Below are 27124 nucleotides of genomic sequence, written 5' to 3' on the forward strand. Positions count from 1 at the left end.
GTGTGTGCATGCATGATACATAGATATTACACAATGAATTTGTTTTTCTTTTCCTTCTTCCATGGCTTCTTTTTGTTTGCCATTGTTATTCGTGCCATGAGGCATGTAAATAGGTCAAGGACATAGTTATTTTACTTTTTTACTTGCTGCAAATCTATCTATTATGATTTAAATCATAATTGTTATTAGTTATGCTAAAGAGTGTTCTTTTATTATGATTTATATCTAACAAAGTTAGAGTTCACGGAAAACAACCAAGCAAAAATTTGGCTGCATAATTTTCAGAGTACTTAACATTAATTTTATTCATGAAGTATTTTTTGTCTTACAGAAATCGCCTGCTGTTAAGGTGACCCATTTTAAAGGATGCATAGGAGAGGCATCCCTGAATGGCAAATCTATTGGTCTTTGGAACTACATGGAAAGAGAGGGCAAGTGCAATGGCTGTTTTGGAAGGTATTTTGTCTCACTCTTTTTTTGTAATAGATTCAGAGTAATTTACATCTGTAATATATATTTCTGTGCTAGCTAAAAATAATGAACTCAGACAAATTGTAGTGTTTCAATGATCATTAACTTAGTTCTGAACGCACTAATCTGAATGTGCCAGTGGTGTCAAATCATTTCATTGTATGGAATTTTATCACTTATTAATCATCTTTTCAGGAGAGTTCTATTGCTGTGGTCTATTTTGTGCATTGGAAGTAGGGACTGCCAGTGAATCAAACTATTCTGGAATGTTTGCTTTCCAGTAATTTCCAGCAAGACAAATTTATTCTTTCCTAGGATAAGAAACAGTGTAAAGCACTCCTATAAAAAAATCCATAGCAAAACTGTAGCCACTGAACTTGCTACTGTTATTGTAATTGTTGTGAAAGGGGATTGCAGACCGTACTATTTTTATGCTTAAGGAATTGAAAAGAAATATGCTTGACTATATTGCCTTTTGCAGAAAGTTTCGTGTAGAAACAGCAGAGGGTGCTGCTTGATTGTATGAGATTTTTTACAAGTATTATATTGCAGGGAAAGGGTCTAATAGAACATGTATTGTAAGTGCAATTACGCAAAGCATTTTGATAATGTCGTGGTTTAACCCCAGCCAGCAACTAAGCACCACGCAGCCACTCACTCGCTCCCCTCCCACCCAGTGGGATGGGGGAGAAAATCGGGAAAAGCAGTAAAACTCGTGGGTTGAGATAAGAACGGTTTAATAGAACAGAAAAGAAGAAACTAATAATGATAACGGTAACACTAATAAAACGACAACAGCAATAGTAAAAGGATTGGAATGTACAAATGATGCGCAGTGCAATTGCTCACCACCCACTGATCGACACCCAGTTAGTCCCCCGAGCGGCGATCCCCCACCCCCACTCCCCCCAGTTCCTATACTAGATGGGACGTCACATGGTATGGAATACCCTGTTGGCCAGTTTGGGTCAGCTGCCCTGGCTGTGTCCTGTGCCAACTTCTTGTGCCCCTCCAGCTTTCTTGCTGGCTGGGGATGGGAAGCTGAAAAATCCTTGACTTTAGACTAAACACTGCTTAGCAACAACTGAAAACATCAGCGTTATCAACATTCTTCTCATACTGAACTCAAAACATAGCACCATACCAGCTACTAGGAAGACAATTAACTCTATCCCAGCTGAAACCAGGACAGATAGATAGATAACATCTTTTAAGTAAGAAGGGTGTATGTTGTAACAATTATTTTTTCCTTAAGGAATCGATGGGGTTTTTTTCATATATCAGGGAAGAATATATTTTATCTTGCACACATCCTTCCCTATGGCTAAATCCTGTATTGTAAGATTCTATAAAGAAAGTGGCCTTTGGCTGGAATCCTTCAGATATTCATAACATCAAGATTCAAGTCTCTTTCCATACTTTCTAATCATACTGCCTGGGGGCTGCACCAACTGATATAATTTTTCTTATATTTTATATAAAAATGACTGGAAAACCACAAATCTTCAGTTAACATTTTAAACTCTTGTTTTCTGCTTCCGTAGCCCACAGGATGAGGACACTTCATTCCACTTTGATGGCAGTGGATACTCAGTTGTGGAGAAGGCGCTTCGCTCAACTGTGACTCAGATAATAATATTTTTCAGTACCTTTTCACCTAATGGGCTGATTCTGTATCTTGCTTCAAATGGCACTGTAAGAAAATGGATTAGATTCTTAAGCTGTCAAACACTGTGTTTAGATCACTTGATGGTTTCTTGCTTTCTTCTTTGTTACTTTTCAGCTTATGTATATTAAACCAAGTTATTATCTTTGTATAGATTATTACCTGTGATTAACATCATAAGCCAAAGGAGTAAAGACAGGAACCCTAGAGATAACTCCTTGGAGCAAATATTCACATATACTAAGGCCAAAATTAAGTAATGAAAACAATTCTCCATAATTTGTTTTAATTCTAGACTAAAATTAATGATTATTTAACTAAAGGCAAGAAAAAGAAACAGTAGGGCAACTAGTTCTGTTCATTTGGAGGAACCTTTGCAGAATGTAAAATCTTTTGGAACTGAGCTTGCAGAAAGACAATATTGAATGGGCATATTGAATTAAATCCGTAAGATGAGAATTCAGTAAACTGAAATAAATTAAATAAAACTCCCTGCAACAGCAATATAACGTAGACCTAGCTCCAGACCTTCACTGTCATGTCATGCAGTTTACCACATACTTAGCTGGTGGTTTTCTTTTCCTGAAGGAGGACAAAGCTTTGTTTAGACACAGATTGTTTCAGAGTCACTGCATTATTCATTTGCTTTATGTACTCACTGCCTGAATGTATTGCACAATGATATCTGACTTAAGTTTTACAGTGCAGAGGGGGTACTTTTAATACAATTCAGAAAGTCTTTTTTACTGCGTGAAGAAGCACTTTGCTTCTTGCAGAAAGAACATTGTAGTGTTTGATCATTATGCTAACAGTCAAATCAAATTACTCTCAACTTCATCCAAAAAACCCCAAATGTGACATTTGTTATTTAAAACTTACTCTGCTGAGTAATCAAGACTGATGATGCATTTAAGCAAGAATAACAACAAAACAAAACAAAACGAAAAGACATCCTTGTAAGGTACATGTAACTTAATTTTCCTAAACATAGCAAAGAACTGTCTTGGGCCTATGTCATGGTTTAACCCCAGCCAGCAACTAAGCACCATGCAGCCACTTGCTCACTCCCTCCCAACCCAGTGAGATGGGGGAGAGAATCGGAAAAAAAACCAAAAGAAGGTAAAACTCATGGGTTGAGATAAGAACAGTTTAATAGAACAGAAAGGAAGAAACTACCAATGACAACAATAACAAAAATAAAATTACAAGAATAATAATAATAAAAGAATTGGAATATACAAAACAAGTGGTGCACAATGCAATTGCTCGCCACTTGCTGACCAATGCCCAGTTAGCTCCCGAGCAGCAGCCCCCATCCAGCTTTCCCCCCAGTTTATATACTGTGATGTGACATGGTATGGAACATTCCTTTGGCCAGTTTGGGTCAGCTGTCTTGGCTGTGTCCCCTCCCAACTTCTTGCGCCCCTCCAGCCTTCCTGCTGGCTGGACATGAGAAGCTGAAAAATCCTTGACTTAGTATAAACGCTACTTAGCAACACCTGAAAACATCAGTGTGTTATCAACATTCTTCTCATACTAAATCCAAAACATAACACTATACCAGCTACTAGAAAGAAAATTAACTCTATCCCAGCTGAAACCAGGACAGCCTAACAAATAGTCTAGGTACAACAGTTACCAAACCTTTTTCACACAGTAGCCCAAACCTGCCAAGGATGCATCCTTTTGGAAGATTTTAATCTGTTGCTTGTTTGTTTGCTTTTTCCTCCTAGAGAGACTTCCTGTCCCTTGAGCTTGTTGGTGGCAAAGTGAGACTGACTGTTGATCTAGGTTCAGGACCTCTTGCTCTTACAACAGAAAATCATTACAACAATGGAACGTGGTATAAAATTTCCTTCAGTCGGAACAAGAAACAAGGTAGGCTGCAGACTGAAAAAAACAGGTCTCTGCACATTTACAAATAGAAATATCTAAGATAGCCACAGGGAACATCATTGCAACCAAATTTGGTCACTTCCAATGCCATTTCTTTAGCAGTCAAACCTATGTTACTTTGCTTTTAGAAGGACAGCAGTGTAAATCTTGTGCTCAGTTTGGCACATCTTATAAAGAGCAGGTAGTGCAGAAGCTGCTAGACAAAAACATATTAATAGTCTTTAAAGAGTGAAAGATCTTTGTCCAAGTCTGTGTATCAGGGATCATGTTTTCTGTTCTGCATTTTAATAGCACCTACTACAACAGTATTTTGGGGCCTATGTTTGGGAAGTAATGCATTAGAAATAATATGTGTTAATAGCTATAACATATATATTTTTTCCCATAGACTTCCCCAGGTTTGGTTTTGACAGAGAAGAATGAATGACATTAACAGAATAGCTGGAAGTACAATAAATTACTCATTCTAAAAATAAGAAGATTGTCCATACATGTTTGAGTCAATGAATACGTTTTCCTTTATTAGACACAGGATTGCCAAACTGCAAGAATGTGTATTCGTTTCCTTCTCCAGATCTTTACTGTCTTTTCTTTGCAGGGATTTTGGCAGTCATGGATGCATATAACCTCAATTATAAAGAAACCAAGCAAGGAGAATCTCCTGGGATTGCCTCAGACCTGAACCGCTCTGATAAGGACCCAATCTTCATTGGTGGGCTGCCAAGATCAAGGACTGTGAGGTAAAGTGTCCTTTTGCTTTTCCCCCTTGCTAAGAGAGTTGTAAGTAGAGGAAAAGACTTTAACAAATTCTGCTATCTCCACTGAAATTAATGAAAATCAGTGCAGTCTGAAGTCTTGTTTATGGCCAGGCCTTCAAACTCTAGTATGGTGCTTTTCACTGGTAGGTTTGACACTGCAGTTCAGATCACAGACAAGCTTCTGTTTTTCCCCTCTATGGGTGATTTCCACAACAGCAGCTGCCACAGTAGCTGCCTGTTCTTGGTGTCAGACTGCAGCAAGCATTCAGCACTGCTGCCTGGGAGTTCCTTTGATCTCTACCTGTGTAAGCCTTGTGTTTTCCAGCTGGTATTTATGCGCTTCAGGATAAAAGTTCTACTTCAGAAAGTAATTCTTGTAATTCAGTTCTGAAACTTGGAACAGAGGAGAAACAGTTGTGAACAGAGCAACAAAAAACATTGCAAATATATATTTTATAGCATGTCTCTAGTTTATACTTTTTGTATTGCACATCCCTGCTGAACTTGTAAAGTCACATTTTTTCCAGGGGCTTCACTTTGAAAGGATAAACATGGCAAAATAAAATCTAATTAAACTATCTGCATGCTCTTGACAATAAGGTAAATTCCAGGACAATATTGATCTCTGCGCAGTTATTGCAGAGGTGCAGACTTGTTAATCTTAACTGGCGTAGCAGCCTGTGAGGGATTATGGCAGGACAGCCTTAGATTTCTCTGAGTTAAATCTGGAACCAAATTAGGCATCCTCCAGACTTAAGAAATGGAAAAGAATTGCTAGGTAGTAGAGAGCTACAGTTACCCTCTCTCACACAAGCCATTACATTTCAGCTGAAGATTCACCTCAAAGTTTTGGAAAATGACCTGGCATGGCAACACAGCACTACACGATTATATGTTTCCATTTGGGGACAATGTTATCTGACTCTTTTTAAGATCAGAATTGATATCTGCTAAGAGTAAAAACCCGAATTACTGCTGTTTTCATTTTTACTGGTGTGACTGCATTCTTTAAAACAGATCTCTTTTTCTTATTGAAGAAAACTTAATCTTTTCTCCTAGGAGATTCCAAATACTACTCCTTGGAAAAAAACCCTTGTTTTGTGTTTCAGGAAAGGTCTTAATAGTAGAATGTACGTGGGATGTATCAAGAATCTAGAAATATCCCGTTCAACCTTTGACTTGCTTAGAAATTCATATGGAGTAAGAAAAGGCTGTGTATTGGAGGTAGGAGACTTTTAGGTTTTGTGACCTGATCTTTATTGTTATTGAACAATGGATAGTAATGTTTGTGAAAGAATATAGTAAGTTGAAATGGGTTTATCTTGAAAAATTCTAAGATAATCTAATCTATACTTTAATTTTTTTTCTCATTGGGTGCTATGTAGGGACAAACTCAGTAATTATTTCTCTTCCTCATAAAATAGCCTATTCGTAGTGTGAACATCTTGAACAATGGATATATTGAGTTGGTACCCAAGTCCTTAAGCCCAGAATCGGAACTGATGGCAACTTTTGCTACAAAGAACAGCAACGGCATCATCCTTGCTGGACTCAGCAGGGGACTGGAAAAGCGACGACGTAGACAAGCACATTTGGCAAGTACTGAAAACAAAGATTTTTTTGGTTTTGTTTTTGCCATTTTTATTTTGTAATATCAAGTCAGGTTTTTATGACTGTAACTTGCAAAGAATGAGAAAGTAAAATTTATTCAGCTTAGGAAGGCCCAAATACAGAGGCTAGGTGGGGAACAGAGGATATTCATTGCAGCAGAGGAGAAGTGAAGGATCAGTTAGCAGAGACCTGTTATGGTTACTAGGACCTGGAATGCTTTTGCAACAAGGAGGAAAACTGCACATGAAATGCACACAGTATATTACTTTCCACTTCTGTTAGAAGTAGTTACTGAAGGATTTGAGATGAACAGCTACCTTATCTGGTGGACTGTTTCGGAGCTCCTGAAATCCAAGGACAAAGTCTTAGTAGGAATACCTGCCCCTTCTTATTTCCTTCCTCTAAGGGGAGGAGCAGTGGGTTGGTGGTGGTATAAAAAAACTCCTGCATTTTAACCTGAATTTCTGTCATGACCAGAGAAATTTCCAGCTTTCACATTTTCTGTTAGAAGGTTTTGCACTCTGAGAGGTACCAATACATGCCTACTAGTCTCTGAGTTTCATTAAAAATTTTGTTTAGAAGAAAGTTGGAGGTAAATTTTTCCAAAGTATATTCTGTTTAAACACTGAATGAGTGATGGGAAATTGAGTTATAGTTAAAAATTAATCTTCTGATTAAATCCACAGCCCTTCTTTTCCATCATGCTGATCGACGGTCATCTTGCAGTGCATGTTAATGCTGGAGACAGAGCAAGTACTAGAAAAGTAATTCTTCGGTCTGCTAATGCAACATACAGTGATGGACAAGAACACTCTGTCATCCTAATCAGGAATAAGAGGTATATGTGACTGAACAGTACTACCTGTTTAATTATTGTGTGCTGTTGTCAGTTCGCTGTGCTCTCTGAGGAACTGCCTTTGCTAGCTCATTAGGTGGAACAATCAGAGCTGTGTTTTTCTGCTATTAATGGAGGTGTTCCAGTTTACATGGTAATTGTATACAGCATACAGCCACTGATGAAGTTGTAGTTAAAAGCTCTCAAAAGCTCTAGACAGCTTGGGCCACTTGAGTAAAGTATCCTAAATAGTATTAGAAAAAATACAGGTATCAAAATCATTTGGAAAGATAGCTATCAAAATAATTTAGAAAGATATTTGACAAAACTCTACATGTTAAAAATTATCTAAAGAAGGTGGTCTTCTAGTTTCCAGACATTGAAAGGATTATCAAACTGATGAAATCTTTATTTCTTAGAACAGGACATTGTTGAGGCTGAAAGGAATGCCTTTAATTTGAAAATGAATGTCTAAGGCCCTTGTTGAATGTTTTCCCTTCTTTATCTTTTTCAGGATCATAACTGTACAGGTAGATGAAAGTAACCCGGCAGAACTGAGACTTGGGTCATCAGCAGAAATGAGCCCCATGAATATTTCCAACTTCTATGCTGGTGGCATTCCAGCAGGAGAGGGCATCTTGGGGCTAAAAATAGCTGGCTCCTTTCATGGCTGTATCAGCAATCTTATTTTTAACAAGGAGTAAGTCAGAGGGGTAACTGCCCTGTTTTGGAAAACTGTGTATAGTAATTATTAATTGTAGTTTGTAATCTCTTTCATGACATTGTCCATTTGCCTGGTTTTTAATATAACATAAACATGATACTGATGATCGGGATATTATAACAGGCAGAAAATGGATATTACAAGCTACATTTCCAAATAGCACTAAAAATGTCTTTAATGTGTATAGACATGCTGCACAAAATGCAACTTTTTCTACTATAGTTTCATCTGCATTCACAGACCGAATGGTTTTCCAAGAGTATTGTCTATTAATATTGTTCCATGGACAGATTATTTGCCACTTCTCAGTCTTTTTGTCCCAGCATGCCACTTCTTTCCCTTTCTACTGTTACTAGTGAAAGACCCTGTAAAATACTCTCCTTGTGCTTGGGATGTGTAGGGATTTGCAATTTCACCTCTTAAAATGTAGGGTTTTTTAAAACACAGGCTTTTGTATTTCACCACTTCCATGAAGTATGAACATGTGGATATGGCTAGCTGTTTTTTGTCAGAGAAGCCTAAACCAGCCATACAGCCAGAAGACATTGAGATTCAACCTGAACTTCAGGCTTTACCAGTTCCCCTGAGGCCTTTTACGGATACAAAAAAAGTATGTATTACAGCAAAGCACTGTTGCCTCTTCTAGGAAAGCATTCAACAGCAAGATGTATTTTAGCTTTGTGGTGAATTTTCAAAGTATGGACTGTATATATTTGGTTCCTCTATGGCATGGCATGGTTCAATGAATGTGGATTTGAAATTATTATTTCATATAGAAAAATGGTGATATAAACCTTTGTAGCAGCCTGTTGGCCTTTTGGAAGGGAAGTGTAGTTAGGTTTATCATTGTTCAGGCAGCAACACTAAAAAAGAAAAGAAAAAGCAGAGTGATAATCTCCCAGCAGAAAGACTTGACAGTAACTATTATCTTTTAGTGTATTCCTGCCAAAGTAGCTCTGTGCTGAGATTTGCATTAGCTGTGCAATTTAGCATTCACATTTCCTGGTCACACACATGCAGTCTCTGCTTTGTGTCAAAGAGGAGGCACAAACCATTCCAGGGACACACAGTGTCTGAATGCAGCTTGCTTGGCACCTGTTTCCTCTCACACAGTCCCTGTTCCCAAGAGAGAAGGCAGCATTACTTCTTCTGCAGCTGCACATCTTTATAATGAAGTGTTTCCAAAGCATCCTGAAATCATTTTTCTGTGGCAACAGCAAGCAGGATTTTATACATTTCATACAACTGTGGCTATAAAAAGAAATAAGCTGTCCTTCTTAGAGCTAAAGTATAGCTTTGGCTCATACTCTGTTACTCAGGTCTCCATCCTCCAAATCATAACAAAAATGTGTGTCCTCACTAAATAGGAAAATATTTCTACCAAGTCCATAAGATTTTCACACCAAAATTGTACTGTCTTCCAGCATTTGTTATCGAAAGCGCTATCAATTAAGACAAATGGTGAATGAATACTTCTCAAAACTACAAATATTTCTCAGTAGAAAAGACCAGTGCTGTCCATGAGACATAGCTTAATCGTTAGAACTAGTTCGTTTTGAGCCTAAAGATAGCTCAGAATGATTGGGAGTTTAGCTCATTGATGTTGCTGTACACTTTGTGGTTATCATGTGGCTCAGTTTTGCTCCTTACAAAGTTCTGCATAGGCACATTGCCATTTAGCACTTGCTGGTCAGCACCTGACACTATTCTTCTTAATAAAGTCCTTTCATTAACAGGTAGTTTGTGCAAAAGATGAGCTACCTGATCACGTTCAAGGTGCTTATCAGTTTGGACTTGCCAAAGGCAGCCACTTGACACTGCTCTTCAATCAGTCTACTGTCAGGAAGAAGTGAGTATATCCTGAATCACACATGCACACAGTGTGTTACCTTGTATTGAGCTAAAAGAAGCACAGTGATGGTTTTCATGAATGATCACTGCATTACCAGCTTGAATATGGCCCTCACTTCAGGTTTCTGTGGGTTCCTCATGGAAGAAGGCATCATGACCACTGCAATGTAATCTATCTGTCTTTCCCAGGTTTGTGGTCATGAGTTTAACTCATGGTCAGAGTTTTGCATTTTTTTTCCCCTCAGACTTAAGAGCCCCACTGTACCTTCTGTAAGTATTTTGATTTCCCTTTTCTACATACAGAGCTCAGCTGGTCCCTGCTCCTTTGACTGATGCAGATAACATCTTGCCCTCTCCTGGATTCTCTGCATGTCTGCTTCACTCCCCAGGTCACTGAAGGAGCTAAGACTACTGAGAAGAATCATTCTGTTGAGACTTAATGTGTGATAGACTCTCTGCCACTCCCAATTTGAGAGGCTCCCAACAAAGTCCCCCAAAACAGCCTGCAAGCCACTTGCATGTGCTTCTTTCAACTTGGGAAGCCTCTGCAGTCATTGAGAAAAGAGCCTTTTTTGCTTCTAGCCCTTCTTTTGTAACTATTGAACATAAGGACTTTCTGCTGTGTAGTCTGAACCTAGTGTCTCCATAATAAATGGCTCAATCAGCTCCTCTACCTTTTAAGCCTCCCGCTGTTCTCAGTCTGCCCATTATATCCTAGCAAGCCTGGCTAATAGTAATGGATACCATCACATTATCCTGGAATTTGTTCCTTTCTTGGGGCAATAGGCAAGACTGCAGTCGCAAACAGATGAGCCTGTCCCTCTTAAAGCCCAGTTTCCTCCGTGACAAGCACTTTTTCTGTCTCTGACCGGTACAGCACAGACTTCTATTATGAAATACATTATAGGTCATGCTTTCTTAAAATCAATGCAAATTCTACTTTTCTGGCCTTTGTAATAATAAATTTCCTTTAATAATAATAAATTGGTTGAGGCTGTTCTCTGCCTCCAGAAAAGATTTTTATCAATGCGGAAGAAATGTCTTTCAGTAACACTGAATTTTTATTGTCTAGACTTTCTGTCCAGCTGAATCTCAGAACCTTTGCCTCCAGTGGCCTGATTTACTACACGGCTCACCAGAACCAGGTTGATTATGCAGCCCTACAGCTTCATGGGGGACAGCTCTATTTCTCCTTTGATCTAGGCAAAGGAAAAACAGTAGCTTTTCACCCTGCTGTTATCAGTGATGGAAAATGGCATACGGTAGGTAGTTGCCAATCTTGTACTCAATTTTCTCTTCCCTGGAGTTACTGGGGTGGTTTTTCCCTGCCTTTACTGTACACTTTCTGTGTTGCAAAGGCAAACAAGTTCTAACCCAATCATAAAACCATTCAGATAATTTGTGTTTGAGTATAATTATTTCCTTTTAAATACTCATTAATTATGCATCGATTCCAGCATCCAACTACTGTCAAGTATCTCAGATTATTTAGAAATAAAATAGTTCGCCAACTATGTAATAATGGTCATTTTCACCAGAGAAGAACCCAACAGAGAGGTCTAGAAACTGACTTTTTCCACAGAGAGCTTTCCATGCACTATGTCACCAAAGATCTGCAACTGAGTGTGTGACAGGGTGAAAGAGATTTGTGGGTGCACAGTTTCTCCTTTCTCCCACTTACCGCTTAATATGTGTCATACATATATTACCATAATACATGTCAGCAGCTAGTGCTAATAGGGAGGCATTCCCTTTCCTTGGTTGATGCAACATGAGAAAGGTAGACATTTGGAATGAAAGGCTGGAGGAGGAGGACTTGGCATAAGGAGAGTTTGAGGAGAAATTATGGCTACAGCTTTCAGGTGTCCTGTAGCATTCAGGGCCTTCTGTACAAAGACTTTGTCAGCCTCTGTTTGCCCAGTTCCTCTAGGCAACCTACTTGCTACTGGCTCTGCCTTGCTTTCCTTGTGAGAAATGACTGTGATGTCTGCATGAGTTTTAAAAGCAATTCTGACCATGTTAGTTTTTCTTAAGGCAGGTGAGGATGACAGTATTCATCCTGCTAAGCTTCCCTTCCCTTGTCCATATGTGACACCTTAACTCCAGGAATTGGCTTCTGTGGGACTAAGTGATTGATGACACAAAGCTGCCACCTCTCCTAGGTGCCTTGGGAATCAGCAGAGTGTTATTTTTGCTTTTCATATATACTCAGCGGAAGAAAAAACTAAAATAAAAAAAGCAAATGTGAACTTCTGTCAGAAAGAGATTGCAGTTAAGCTCTCCTGCCTACCCTGAAAGGAAGAACACTCCAGGATTTATAGCTGCATGTTTAAAATTAAATATACTGATGTAAAACTCATACTCACACTATCCACTTTTTAAGAGGTGAACAGATTCCATATGAGAGCTGATATACCTTTACTACCCAGGACATAAAAACATGAGCTTTGAACCTCTTTTTTGGAGATTAAGGCTGAGTCACACCACTTCACAGCTGGGGGTGATTATTGCAGTAGCTCTACAATCAATTTAAGCTAATGCATTGCTGCTGAAAGAAGCACTTCTTCCCATTCTCTGCCATCTGCTCATATCACCCTGCTGTACCACTTTGTCCCTTTAGCAACCCAAATGTTCATGAAACCTCATGTTGAACCTGGTCAGGATTCTGAGTGGGGCTAAAAGTAACCAAGGAAGAATAAAAGGCTAGCTGACTTCAAGTAAAGACCCTCATCTGCATGTGACTAATTCCTTTAGTGCAAGGAAGGCATAGGGGCATGAATGAACAAGATGGACAGAACTGGAAGGCTTTTTGGTCATAGCAAATTCAGCACTGCCCATCATAAAATTACAGTGTAGGAGTATGCTCTTCAGAAAGCTAAGATGGCTCAGCTGGTAGGCAGCACAATAATTGAAGACGACCAGCACAGTACTCCCCTCTTCAAACTCAGTGTTGTACTTGTATCCTAAGACAATAAACTAGTGGTTTTAAATAATGATTGTTAAGACACTGAAAAACTTATGCAGGACAACATGCAATCATTGTGAGCCCTTGGGGAGGCAAGGAAGCAGTTTAGCTGCTCAGTTGCGTTCTGAAATGGCCTTAGCCTCACAATGAATTTCAAGAGGATGCCTCAGTACAGTATATCAAAGCAATGTAAACACTAAAAATTTGTCTTGCTTATTTGTATGGCAAATGACGACTAGATAACTGATTCAGCTTACTGATTCATGTTTGCATGCTCTCATTATTTCCAGATAAAGACAGAATATGTTAAAAGAAAAGGTATAATCATTGTGGACGGACAGGAATTGGTAGCAGTCAGCGCTCTGGGAGATGGCAGTTCTTTGGATGTGGAGGGGAAGCTCTACGTGGGAGGACTCCCCTTAGACTATGTGCCAAAGAATCTTGGGAATGTAAGAAGGTTGGGGTGGTGGAGCATCTCTGACATTTTGCAATACTAGAATGAGTATACTGCAACAAACCCATCTAATTTGGTATCCTGTCTCTGACAGGGGCAAAAAAGAAGTACTTAGGGAAGGAAACAACAAAGAAAGTAATGACCCTTTACCAGATAAATCTTGCCAGCTTTCTATGGCTTAGCAACTCTAGCTACACCTTGTATTCTTGTGTTTTAGCCCTTAATAGATTTTTTCCTTCTATCAATCTCTGTTAAAAATAGGTAATGAATATAAATTTCTGTGTTTCATAGTATATGATAAAAATACGACCTAGAATCTCAGACATTTTGGTACCTAAGTACTATTGCATTCAAATAGGAATTAGGTGCATTAAATATCTCTGAAAGGCTAGCTTTAGCTGTCTGAAATTAAAACATACTTTTTACACATACTTTTAGAGGGCAGGTTTTTGTCGCCTTCCTCCTTGTGCAGCCCATTATCTCAGGGAGGATTCTGGTGCTGATAACAATGTTTCTCAATTCCTGGGCATGCTTTCTTCACCCATGCTTTTTAATTGGATAATGGGGCTAAAAAATATTTTAATACTTTGAATCTGTAATTGCTAGAAAATAGTAATAGTGAGTAATCTTTTTGCTGGATAGAAATCTGGTGATCTATACTTCCAAAATGTCTTACAAAATCTTGATTTACTTGTTAATTTGCTGAAGCATGTTTGGAATGTCCTTAATTGCTGGAGGTATCCCTGCTCACATTCAGGCAAATTACAATTCTTTCTTTATGCTAGAGAGTGAATACTGTGTTTCTAAACAATATTTATTTTGACTCCAAGACATTATGTACATTTGTAACCTTGTATGTGTAATAAATAGAAATGTAATTATGTAAATATTTTAGATCCTGCTGTGTTTTGTTCAGAGAATTTTTTATTTACAAGTCAATTACTAAGAGAGCATGGCAGCGGTTTGTATTACATGTGAACTCTTATATTTCAATGTGCTTAGGTGACTCACAGTATTCCTGCCTGCATTGGTAGCATGACAATTAACAGCAAGCAACTGGACAATGAGAGCCCTGTCTCCATCTTTGCTGTGAATAAATGCTATGTAACTGTGCAGGAAGGTACTTTCTTTGATGGGAGTGGCTTTGCTGCTCTTGGTAAGTGTCATTAAATGAAAGCAGTACTGTACTGAATTAATGTTAATGCAAACATACTCTTTTTAGGTCTTGCTGGAACTCTGTGTAATTAATTGACTCCTCACACAAAGAGTGCATGCCCTGCATATGTATTTCTGAGTTCCTTTACTACATACATCCAAAAGTGGCCATTTCTGCAAAGGGCTATCTTCCACAAATGAAGGAGCTAGTGATTCTAGTACTGGGAAAGAAATGAACTACCTCTTTCTTCAAGCTAAGAATATCCATGTTCATGATGTTAAGTTAAGGTCTATTAAAGGGTATGGAGACAAAAGACGTAGGGTGCTTGTGAAGTAACATGAAGGATTACATTAGTATGTGCTTGTTACAGTTTCTTACAAATAAGATAGAATGTATTAAATCTAAATTAATGAAAGAAATTATTTGGACATTTGCCTTTTCTAGTATAAAATGTGAATTATGACTTTGGAAAACTTACTTTTCAGAGGTTCTGCAAGGTCCTATCCTGGCAGAGTAATTAACAAGCTTTTTAGGCCTTCTAATGACAATGTATGTGTTCTACTTTGTACTGTTGGTTACAAGTTTTCTATTAGAAGCTTATAACTTCTTTTCAGTCAGAGAAGGTTATAAAGTCCGATCTGATGTGAACATCACACTGGAGTTTCATACAACAGCAATGCATGGTGTTCTCCTTGGGGTCAGCAGTGCTAAGGTTGATGCCATTGGACTGGAGATTGTAAATGGCAAGGTAGGCTGCCCTGTGCTGTCACACTCATTTCATGAGGCTTGCTTAAAACTAGGAGGCTAGAACTGTTGGGTAGCACTAAATAGACACCAGTGAAATGGGATGGAGGCAAAATGTCTGAACCAAATCCCCACAGAACTAGTATGGGACAGACTTTTAGTCTCAAGATTTCTCATCATCATACGATAAAATGTGAGATTAGCAGAAGTCACTGGAACTTTTTGCCTTCTTAATTAGTGTTATTTATGTTAGTCTGCAGCCACTGTGACCTCCTGTACAACATACCTTGTATGTTAGACCAAATATATACCTTTCTTATAGCTTAATACTTTTTCTGCTATAGAGCTACACTTGTCCTTGATAAACATATTATTGCATGTACAAAGCACCCTGTTTTGTAATCTCTTTTTCAATATTCTGGTGGGTTGACCCTGGCGGGTTGCCAGGTGCCCACCAAAGCTGCTCTTTCACTGCCCCCCCTCAGCTGGACAGGGGAGAGAAAATGTGATGAAAGGCTCATGAGTCAAGATAAGAACAGGGAGAGATCGCTCAACCAATTACCACCATGGGCAAAACAGACTCAACTTGGGGAAAATTAACTTAATTTATTACCAATCAACCAGAGTAGAGTAATAAGAAATAAAACCAAATCTTAAAACACCTTCCCCCCACCCCTCCCTTCTTCCTGGGCTTAACTTTACTCCCAATTTCCTCTACCTTCTCCTTGCCAGCGGTGCAGGGGGACAGGGAATGGGAGTTGCGGTCAGTTCATTACACACTGTCTCTGCCACTTCTTCCTCCTCAGGGGCAGGACTCCTCGCTCTTCCCCTGCTCTGGCATTGGGTTCCTCCCATGGGAGACAGTTCTCCATGAACTTCTCCAGTGTGGGTCCTTCCCACGGGCTGCAGTTCTTCACGAACTGCTCCAGTGTGGGCTCCTTCCGTGGGGTGCTGTCCTTCTGGCACAGACTGCTCCAGTATGGGTCCCCCATGGGGTCACAAGTCCTGCCAGAAAACCTGCTCCAGTGTGGGCTCCTCTCTCCACAAGTCCACAGGTCCTGCCAGGAGCCTGCTCCAGTGCGGGCTTTCCCATGGAGTCATGGCCATCTTTGGGGGCATCCACCTGCTCCGGTGTGGGGTCCTCCATGGGCTGGAGGTGTATATCTGCTCCACTGTGGACCTCTGTGGGCTGCAGGGGGACAGCCTGCCTCACCATGGTCTTCATCACGGGCTGCAGGGGAATCTCTGCTCCAGCACCTGGAGCACCTCCTCCTCCTTCTTCACTGACCTGGGTGTCTGCAGGGTTGTTTCTCTCACATGGTCTCACTCCTCTCTCCAGCTGCAGTTTCTGTTCCACAGCAACTTTTTTTTCCCTTCTTAAATCTATTATCCCAGAGGTGCTACCAGTGTCACTGATGGGGTTGCCCTTGGCCAGCAGCTGGTCCATCTTGGAGCCGGCTGGCATTGGCTCTGTTGGACATAGGGGAAGCTTCTAGCAGCTTCTCACAGAAGCCATTCCTGTAGCCACCCCCCCCCCCCCCCACTACCAAAACCTTGCCACGCAAACACAATACAAATATTCATGAGCAATTAAATCACTCTCTACTTCTACTGGCAGTTTTGCTCCATAAACCTTTTAACAATCAATACATAGTTCTCCAGTCAGCTCGTGCACAAAAAATATATACTTGATTGCTCGTAAGTATTTGCTTTTCTCAGAAATAGCTCATTTTTTATTCAAAACTTCATAGCTAGAGACAGTGTTAGATATCACTGTTTCCAAGAGACATACTTTCTCAGTTAATATTTACATATTAATCCTCACCACAGAGTTGAGGAAATGTCTATTGCTTTGAAAAATAAATACATGAAATAAATCAATACATGTATTGGCAATGACAAGTGCTTTCAGTCCATTCTCTTTCTCTTCAGTGGATCTTCTTTCAGGTCTGAAGTCTCACGTTCTGTGAGAAAATTACTTGATTTATATTTGTTAAAAACATTGAAATCCTAAGTGAAGCATACCAAGCTATGGATGCATGGATGGATCCAAGTCTTTCAGATTTTAAAGATACTTCAGTAAGGACACACTCTATCTATCAAAGTAAAAATTAGCTTTGCATAATTACTAAACATTTATTAAAACAGAAATCTCTGCACCAGCATGATTGTGCTTTTATCTAGGCAAATTAGTTCATGTATTCTTACTTTATATCTTTATTGGCATCTGGCTGTTTATACAGGTTTTATTCCATGTCAACAATGGAGCTGGCAGAATAACAGCTATATATGAACCAAGAGGCACAAATAGTTTGTGTGATGGAAAATGGCACAAGCTTCAAGCAAACAAAAGCAAAAATAGTATTGTGCTGATAGTTGATGGGAATTTGGTTCAAACTGATAATCCTTACATCCAGTCAACATCTGCAGATACAAACAATCCCATTTACGTTGGAGGCTATCCTGGTAGGTACAATAATATTTCTTTTCCCTTCTCTTCCTCCTGCTTTTACTCTTGCTCATAAGAATTACTCTTAACATATGCGCCCTCCTTCCCTCTCCCCTTACCTCTCTCTGATTCATGAAGTTCATGATTGCGTTATAAATCATAGTTACCATTTTCCACAGTTGCTGAGATCACAGCATATTAATATTTGTGTATACTGTCTTTGTGGAGGACTGCACTTAGCTGTTGAGTGTGTTGGTAAGATAACTGAACTCGTATCACTTTCCTACACAAATCTGCTCCTTAGTTTCTGTGAAGGATTTTTTCCATGTGGTTTGTCTTTCGCTGTCTCTCTGACTTCACAATATTCCTGCCTGTGTATGTTAAGGTGTAGTTCTTTCGCAGTCAATTTGATATTAAGGCTTTCCTTTGCATTCATCTGAGTAAGGTTTCTGTAGTGCTTTTCCCTGCTTTATTTTTGCTAATGTTCCGTATCAGGGGCTGTGCAGGCAGAAGTCAAGCTGCTGCAGATGAACATGTATTTCCCTTGTTCTGTGCAAATTCCCTTCTGAAGTAACTGTGTCAATCATACTATGATGATAATATTAAAAGATAGTAACACAAAAAATATGTAATTGAATTAATTTTCAATTAAGTTGTGCAACTAATTAGTTGATAGTTTGAGTCAAGACTGTATTCATTAAGAGGATTGAATTTTGAACATCATGAGTTTGGCCTTTTTGCAGGCATACCTTTCAATGAACACATCGGTACTGAGAGTGAGTAGGCTTCGTACAGTTTTGAATATCTTATGCTTTTAAACATAGCATAAAATGCCCATATCCATTTGTCTCTAAAACAGCTGTTACAGTTTATCAGTTCAGATGTTTCCATTTGTGTGAAAACAGAGTGGTCATGTCTGAAGGGCACACTCAGCTTTTAAATATTTGGAAAGCTTTAGGGATAATAGCTTGAAATGTTACAGAGCCTTCTGTTGGACAAGGTTTTAGTGCTTTATGAAAAATGAATTAATGCTAATTAACCAGATCTTGATTAATATTTGGTCTTCCTCAAATACCAAAGCAACATTATCAGCATCTTGTGACCCCCCCCCCCTTTTTTTTTTTTTAAATAGGGTAATGAGATACTAATTGTTCTTTGTGCTCCATCTGTTCATAGAGAACAGAGAAATTCTTCAGTTTAGTTGAGTACTGCAAAGGTGGAATGAACTGTTTCACAGGTGGTATGGAAGAAAAGAGTTGGACTCTCTACCAACCTCATAGTTTGGTTTGCCAACGGAGTCCATGACTGTACAGCTCAGCTGTTGCTTCATATTCTGCCAGTTTCAATTTTAACTTGGAAGACACCTATGTAGAGTGGCTTTCCCCTTCTTTTCCCCTCTCTTTATCTCACATTGTCCCCTGGGACAAACTATTTCTGCAACTGCACAACTTGTCTCAGTGCATGGCTTATGCTTGAAGGCAGCAGTGACTGTCCATGGTGGGATGTCTCAGATCATCCAAACATGAAAGGAACTTGGCGCTCCTCTGGTGTTGGTTTTATCGCTTGTTTGGGAGGGAGGGGAAGCAGTTGAATAATAACTTGGATCTTTATATTGTTTCAGTTCACTGGAAATAGATTCTACGTATTTCACATTTGTTTTTCAGCTGATGTGAAGCAAAACTGCCTCACGAGCAAGAGCTCATTCCGTGGCTGTTTGAGGAACCTTGTGTTGACCAAGGGCCAACAGGCAGAATTGTTTGACTTCAGCAGAGCTTTTGACCTGCGTGGAGTCTTTCCTCATTCCTGCCCTGGGGCTGAGCACTGAACTGCAGCAAAGCGTGTCTGGACTGAGAGGGGTTTTTTTGTTGATCTGTTATTTTTCATTCTCATTTTGTAATGAAAAGAATTGGTAAGAGCCTACATCTCCTTGATTTTCTGGTTGTTTTCCAACTCAGGTCATTTATTTTTTTTTTTTTAGTCAGAAGCTCTACGTCTGCATTTTAACTAAATGGTTTTAAACAACAAATACCTCTGCTACAATGTTAATGGCATTAATTGGGTATTTTTCTTTGGGGAATTTTTATTAATCAGTGTTTACAGTATGTTTTCTTTTGATTACTTGACAGTATTTCATTTTATTGTGTGTTGGTCATTTTATAAAAAGGTAATAATTTTGGACCACATAATAAAACTACAATAAACTGTGCATTATTTCATGTAGTTCAGTTGTCCATACATTTCAGTTAGAAGAAAAAGAGCTAGAAGGCTAAGAAGTGAAAAGTACAAGTGGATGGAGTCCAGCAGAGGGAGCAGGAGACTAAAGGCATAATTTTGAAGGTCTCAGATTCAGAGTCTAATGAATAGAATTTTCTTATTTATACTTTGTATGGTAGCTCCAATCCCTTTTCCTTCTGCCATAATATCCAGTGCTTCTGACCCCCATTATAGTCACATTGTCTAGGAGGATTATGTTCCTGTTTATGTTTTCATCTAATCAGCTGCAGGACAAGCAGCAACTCCACAGCATAGAGATGCACATGAAATGTTTTGTTGGTGAAGAAACCGTTTGGGTCTGGCTTGGGAACAGCTATGTATTTTGGCAATGAGAACTAATGCATCTTTCTTGGGAAAACAGTATTTCTTACAGGACACAGGGAAGCACCTTTGGTGTTCTGTGATTCCTAATTCACAGGCCAGTCAGCAGTTCTGTCTTTACCTTTTCCTACAGTGTCTGCCTCTGTTTCTAAAATGAGTCTTCCAGTAGTTGTGCTTGAGCCAGGCTTGGGGGACACGCACTTGATCTGTCTCAAGTAAGGCCATCCATTCATCAGCTGGCCTGACCACTGAGCAGTGACAAACATGTTTTGTACTTGAAGATGCATCTGTAATAAACATAGTTCTTTACAAGTCACTTCCCTCTCCTTTTTTCTCTTTGAACTAGCAGCATTTTTGTTTGCTTCTTACAATTTTGTTTGGCTTTTACTATGCATTTTTACAATTTGTTCTAAAGTCAGTTTTGCTCTATGTATTTCATACTAGTTTAAAAAATACTGGCTCAAATGAAACCCCAAAGCAGTTTGTCATGGATTTCAGTGAGGCAGGATTCCAAGCAGCGTCCTTTTGTAGCGTGCATCAAGGCAGTGCAAGAGCAAAGAACTGTTCCACTTGAGGAAGGATGGCAGAATGTGGTTCACTGTGTAGCTAGCTGTTCAGGTGCTATAACAGAGTTGCTTTTAAGACAGATTCACCACTGCTTTTTGCAATTTCTGTCAGCTGCTTCTATCTGAAAACCACGTGTTTAGATTTGAAGAGCTTGCTTTGTTGGTATTGTTTTTATTTTTTACATGGATACAATAGAATGGACACATTCTCCTGTACAAATACACTTGCGTGCAGGGTTACTTCAACAAAACACATAACATAATGAGGATTGTAAGGGAAATGTACATACAAACATTTTGCTTTGTTTAGTGGCATCGTATTATTTTCCAGAGAAGATGCGCATTAATGGAAAGCCATTGAAAAATAAAAACTGAAACACAGTATGGTTGTATTGTCTATTAACCCCAAGATCTGATCTCATAAGGTTTACATTACAAGCAGTAATTGAGGCAACACGGTTTGGATAAAATTTAATCCATATCCTGAAATATGTCTTTTAATATATATTTTTTGGTAATTTCCAAATCTTGGCTCTTAGAAGGAGAAACATTTTATCAATGTTAAAGACTAGTGGAGAGGTGAAATTAATAATAGAAAGTTTTGGAATAGTAAACCTTTAAGCCAAAATATTTTTCCTGGAAAATGCAGAGTGAGGTAGTTAATATTATACATAGACACATTTGCACACACACACACACACACACACGCATATTCTAATGACGTCAGCTGCATAAACAGGTTAGAACATTCCAGTCTGTTTCCAATACCTACTTCTTGCAATACACTCTCTCTGTCTATGTGTTGATATGCAAAATGCCGTCTTTGTAGAACCATGGAATACATAAATGCTTGAGGCATCTTCGGAGTTTGCTGAGTAAGTTTCTCCCTGCTTGCTACCACTTCCTTCTTAATAGCTTTCCACATGTTGCTTTTTGTTAGGTGATGATCCTATCATAACTTGACTTCAACTGCTGTTAGGACGAACAAAATTCCCGGTCCCTCCACCAGCTTTTTGAAATACAAGGCCTAAAGTTGAGACCTCCTATTCAAAAATGTCATAGATATTGTTCAGTTTGTCTGCTGCATATTAAATCAAGTTAGTGTACCACAACAACACAAAACAACTTAATGTGTAACAGTATTAACCACAGTACACATGGGTCATTAGGTCCATTTGTATCAAAAAAGAATTTTGCCATTCTGTTTCAGAGACAGCAGGTATTTGGCTGTGCTGTAGTAGTCTGGGCACTGTACGTAGAATCTAGTTCATCTGCTAATACGCATGTCTTCTAAAGTCATAGGCAATTTTAGTATAAAACAACTGTTCACAGGATGCATTTCATTACATCAGATTTGGCTTTCCTAAGTTGCAAAGTGGTAAAAGGAGAAAGTCGTCCAAAAGCCCCTTGTATCCTGTATGGAATACAGTGAGATCTAGTTCAGAAATAATTTTGATGAAGTCCTTGTTTCAGAGTCCAGAACATGCTGAGCAAGTTACCATGTGAACACATGGGTGCTCTGTACTTTTCCTTGCATGGCCATTGAGAACACAGAGTGAAGTGAGTGGGCAAGACAGAGGAGGTCAATGTATTTTGTCTGAAAGTACTGTAGAAAGTTCTCGTTTGCTACATTTCAAATTCTTTAGTTAATGTTTCGGCTTTCTGTATAGTTGTAAAAGCTCTTTCGTTGGCTATAAATACAATGATGCTTAGCATTTATATGATGTTCTGCGTATTCAAAGCACTTTCCACATAAAATCCCTTTGCTGAGTTTGTCCTTCCTAGGTGGATGTTTATAGCTCCTGTTCTGCTCAGGGAATTGTTTAGCTGCATCTGAGAGCAGAATTTAACTCAACTAATTCTCATGTTACCTTTATAAGGAAAGTACTAGCCCTATTTTACAGCTAAAAGAAAAGGGCAGCATAGTAGAAAGAGTTGTCCATTGCCACAGAGGGAACTAAAGGGAATCAGGAGCAAAGCACTTGACAAAATGTTTATACTTAGTCCTATGAACAAACCACAGATCTACTCTCTCTCATATATTTAAAATAAATAGTTGTCAAAATAAGCCTCATATTTTATAATACAACTGTCCCAGTCTTTTCCTGGCTGCAACTATGCATCCATTAGTGTTAAGAAGAAAAAAAAAGCAAGTTTAAAATGTTTTAGAGAAAATGAAAGGATAATGTTGCTAAATTTTATCATTTTTTATCTCAAGAAGGTAAGAAAGAAAGATGGGCTCTGCCCTCTGTAGACATTATTGTTGCTGGTAAAATTACTGATTCAACATCGATTTCTTTCACTGAACACTAACAATGAAAGTTAACTACTGGAGAACACGATTAACTTTGAACCAGAAGTAGGGTTTCTAGAATGTGCAAATCTTCATCACACAGCTTCAGCAGAGCATCACAAGTTACAGGCTTTCTCTGCAGGACAGTACATTTTATGTTCACCTGGAGGACTTGGTTCAGAACACTTTTACATTGCTACCTGGTAAACAGGGCACTAGCTTCTGCCTCATCTGTGTGTCCAGATCAGGAACAAAACCCACTGCTCAGACTGTGGGTGAATTCATTGTACAATATCGTCATCCAACGATGGAGACATTGCAGTGCAGTTGAAGGCATTAGTTCCCATTTTTTGCATAAGACTGAAGATTGAAAGAAAAAAAAAAAATACTTGCTGTTTTCCAGAGACTTGTGATTTCCCTACTCAACAAACATGCTTTAGTTCTGTAAAGTACAGCCCAAAACAAGAGGATTAGGTGAAGAATGGTGCTCGCTGTTGTGACTAGCTAAAAACTAGACATACGTCCATTTGCTGTGCTGCATTCCCAATGCAGTTGCAGCCCACTGTTCTGTTGTCAGCCTGTGTGTTTTCTCAGACTGCATGCCATCTGTAAAAGGAGTTGCTATGTATTTGCTATGGATTTGTAAAACCCTCAGCACAACAGGGCCTAGTTTGGCTATGGTTTTAAAGCCTTAATGTGTAAATGTTAAATAAGAGTATTAAATCCCTCTGCTCATTGGAAGCTCTTTTTCTTCTCCATGCTGTATTATACAAGATCTGGACAAAGATCTCTCTTCTCAATGCAGCTGAATAGTATAAAAGTTGCTTACGTATTAAAGCTAAAATAAACAAAAATCAGGTTACAAATTAAGAAACTATAATATTTAACAAAAAAGATGATGGCTATAAGTGGCACCATTAACACATATCTCATATTATGGCATTACACAGACTTAAATCTGAGAGTGTCAAGTAAAAAATAGAGCCAGCGGAATATGCCCCTTCTCACCTAGCATTTGTCTCCTGAAGCTTGTGTGTGTGACAGGGGAAGGAAGGAGAAAATGGTTTGTGGTGCTACAATTGCACACAGTAATGTGATCCAGACAGATGATTTGGAAGACTGGTAGTAATATATACAGTGGTACGTACATAAAGCAATATAGCTGTTTATGCAGTAGTTCTTCCTCCTGCCTCCCTCCCTTTCCCAGCATCAGATACTCATGAGGAGTGATGGAGAGACGTAAATATTGCAGTAATGCACGCTGTACAGGTTTACTTTCGGCAGAAAGGTTTGATTTTTGTCACACAGCTATGTCTTGGCACTGCTGCAGGTCAAGCTCCTCTCTTCCATGCGTGACAAATACTTTCTCTTCTTGAATGTCTCTGTGATGTTTCTGTGTTATGCTGTGGTCGGTCGTGTTTCATACATCCTTGGATGCCACTGGATCCTTTCCAAAAATTCATGTTCTAACACCAGATCAGGAAACAAACAACTCCGTATGCCACAGGTTGTTTTCTGTGCACCGTACCTTGGTTCGTCCTTAACTCCTGGGCCAACTGGCACAAGTGTAATCCGTATGAAAGCATAATTGATGTGATATTTTCCGATGGTCTAGAACCTGGAGTGATAATGCTTATACCAAAAGTAGTACATGGTGAACATCAGTTGGACAGTACAGTAGGAAGGAATGATGTCCTGTAGCTACCATTTTGTTTCGTCTCTGGTAAGAGCTTATTAAAATGACAGGCATCACTGTTGCCCATTTGGCTTTTGTCCAGCACACCGCAGACTTCTGCTTCAGGTTGCTTTTGGTTTTATCACCCATTCTGCCTGAGGATTTGCACGGTAAACATCTAACATGTATGCATCTGGATCCAAACAGTGCTGACCTGAAATGGAAATCAGCAGCCATGATTCATAGGATGTTTTGAGCACATTAGTAAATGGGACAGAGCTATGTTAAAATGCCCTGGAATGTATCTCCGACTTGCACGTAGCAAGCCTGGTTTAGTGTGTCCAGCTTACATCTTGGCTGGATACAGACAGGGGCTTTGGTAAATTTGCCAGTGATTTTACTCAGTGAGAGTCATGAATTCACTTTCACTTCCAGGCAGGATGCCCTGCATTATGCCGAGTTATGGACAAGGCATTTAGTCAAATGGTGAAGAAATATTACGGTTTCTTTAGAAGTATTAACAACACTGTTACTGTAAGTGTCACAGTATGGTTTTTTTTATTTCTTTGGATTTACTGGGCTGGAATTACAACTCTGTGACTTTGTTTCTACACTATTTTTAAACGCTGAGAAAGTAGCTCTGTAAAACATGTTCCCATCCAGCTAGGATCTTGCAAAGAAATATAGGGATATCAAGGTTTTTGGCAGTTGCTGTTCTGCTGGTAAAAAAAAAAAAAAAAAAAAAAAAAAAAAAGGGTTTCATTAGGTGGTGACTGGGAATAGGAGTTGGGTGGTTGGGGAGTCCCTGCTGCCTTTGCCACAGAAAGAGGCATTTGGTGCCTCTTAATTGAGTAATAAGGCAATAAATTCTTGAGTTTAGTTGATTTGTTGGACTATATTGCATTTACACTGGGTGATGAAGCCATTTAACTGGTGAGGTTACATTGCTGTGACACAAAGAATTATGGTAAAATTTTTATACAGTTATTTATAAGGTCACTGGGATCCTAATGATTTTATTCAAGTGAAAGCAATATAAATGAATTAATGAATAATCAGTGGACTAAGGTACCCTGAAAGATCTGGGACTATAAAAATAATTTTAAATGAAGATGCAATTTAAACGTCCAGATTTTTGAAAGAGCATGGTGGAAATACTTGGGATTGTTTCATAAGACCTTTAGGATCTTCTCCTGTTTTAGCATTGGTTGGTCACCCTGTTTATCTAGGCAAAACAAATTGCTAATCAAACTTAGCTTTGTGTATCTAATAAAGACTTTGCTTCTTAACTGCTGCTGAAGCAAGTCTGTAATGTTTTGTAGTAACTTTATAAAAACTGTTTAGAGCTGAATCTAGAAGAATTAAGGAATAATCTAATCAGATAGTTGCCAAAAGATTCAACAGAGCATCCAGAATTTTAGTAAGAATAGAGAAAGAAGAGGGTCAGGACTGTGCAATATCAAATTAAAATGTGGCTTTTGACCTTTAGGCCAGGAACTTGCGTTATTCCACTGTTGTTATTACAAAACTGTCACTGCATGAAACACGGAAGACAACAAAATCCCTACTGCAAGGAATTTACAATCTAAATAAAGCCCGTGGATTAGTATGAGTATAGTACACCCATGCATACAGGGACTGAATTCTCAGTTTTGTGTTTTTTATTTGGGGGAGGTTAACAATTAAACACAGTGAGGAAGAAATAGGTCTTCGGAAAAGGCTTGACCGTGAGGTGGAATGTGCTCATAAGAGGAAGACTAAGGATCTCTTAACCATGGAAAAATGCTCAATTATGAGAGTGAGAGAGGTAAGAGAAAGGTCAGATGAATTTGGCAAGACTGTAAGGAGTCCAGCTGAGATCCAGCCATAGGGTGACTGTCTCCTCCCTCCAGTCACGCTGGAGTCAGAAGGAATTGTTACATTGATTTTAACAGCTTTTGGGTCAGGCTCCTTTCCTGCAGATGGACTGGAGTGTAGGATAGACCCAGCTGTGTGAAAACAGCACTGCCCTGCGGTGTTTTCGGAGGCTAAGGACATTCAGAATTGAATTTTCAAAAATGAGACCTACCTATATTTCCTCCAATTTCATGTAAACTTTGGATCTGGCCTCTCATGTTCTGTGATGATCCACGGCTAGGATGGAAAAAAATCTTTAGTTTGCCTTTCTGTTATAACCACTGCCTTAACAACCACCATCTATATTAAGCTAAAAATTGATATTTTTGCCCCTGTGAACTTACTTATCAAAAGTGACGACTTCTACTGAATGGAGGACTGCAGAATACTGAATCTGCTAGAGAGGTAGATTACTGTGTCATGGTTAACTAAACCTTCTATTCTATTACTTATTTTTTATTATTTATTTCAAGAACAGTATTATGTGGTAACATGGGAAGACTTTGCAGAAAAGACTTT

At 39.0% G+C, this 27124-nt stretch overlaps 2 protein-coding genes across 4 annotated transcripts in view; one reads left to right on the forward strand and one right to left on the reverse strand.

The window, feature by feature from the left end:
• The window catches only part of LAMA1 (laminin subunit alpha 1), a 110892-nt gene extending 91101 nt beyond the window's left edge, over nucleotides 1-19791 (forward strand). The window contains exons 48-63 of one of the 2 annotated variants that reach the window (XM_052787090.1): nucleotides 332-456; nucleotides 2016-2166; nucleotides 3871-4015; nucleotides 4632-4773; nucleotides 5901-6015; nucleotides 6216-6386; nucleotides 7089-7240; nucleotides 7752-7937; nucleotides 8409-8571; nucleotides 9698-9810; nucleotides 10885-11074; nucleotides 13068-13226; nucleotides 14234-14387; nucleotides 15002-15135; nucleotides 17375-17597; nucleotides 19245-19791. In XM_052787090.1, the coding sequence (XP_052643050.1) occupies nucleotides 332-456; nucleotides 2016-2166; nucleotides 3871-4015; nucleotides 4632-4773; nucleotides 5901-6015; nucleotides 6216-6386; nucleotides 7089-7240; nucleotides 7752-7937; nucleotides 8409-8571; nucleotides 9698-9810; nucleotides 10885-11074; nucleotides 13068-13226; nucleotides 14234-14387; nucleotides 15002-15135; nucleotides 17375-17597; nucleotides 19245-19405 (2484 nt within the window). In that variant the 3' untranslated portion in view covers nucleotides 19406-19791. Of the gene's footprint in view, nucleotides 1-331; nucleotides 457-2015; nucleotides 2167-3870; nucleotides 4016-4631; nucleotides 4774-5900; nucleotides 6016-6215; nucleotides 6391-7088; nucleotides 7241-7751; nucleotides 7938-8408; nucleotides 8572-9697; nucleotides 9811-10884; nucleotides 11075-13067; nucleotides 13227-14233; nucleotides 14388-15001; nucleotides 15136-17374; nucleotides 17598-19244 lie in introns of those variants that run through there. The other variant, XR_008235189.1, reaches the window with a different exon arrangement.
• Nucleotides 19792-20897: 1106 nt separating this feature from the next.
• ARHGAP28 (Rho GTPase activating protein 28) overlaps nucleotides 20898-27124 on the reverse strand; it is a 77155-nt gene continuing 70928 nt past the window's right edge. The window contains exons 14-15 of one of the 2 annotated variants that reach the window (XM_052787091.1): nucleotides 26778-26842; nucleotides 20898-24923 (exon numbers count right to left, since the gene is read on the reverse strand). In XM_052787091.1, the coding sequence (XP_052643051.1) occupies nucleotides 24832-24923; nucleotides 26778-26842 (157 nt within the window). In that variant the 3' untranslated portion in view covers nucleotides 20898-24831. The remainder of the gene's footprint in view (nucleotides 24924-26777; nucleotides 26843-27124) is intronic. The other variant, XM_052787094.1, reaches the window with a different exon arrangement.

This window comes from Harpia harpyja, chromosome 5 (assembly GCF_026419915.1).
Source record: "Harpia harpyja isolate bHarHar1 chromosome 5, bHarHar1 primary haplotype, whole genome shotgun sequence".
NCBI lineage: Eukaryota > Metazoa > Chordata > Aves > Accipitriformes > Accipitridae > Harpia > Harpia harpyja.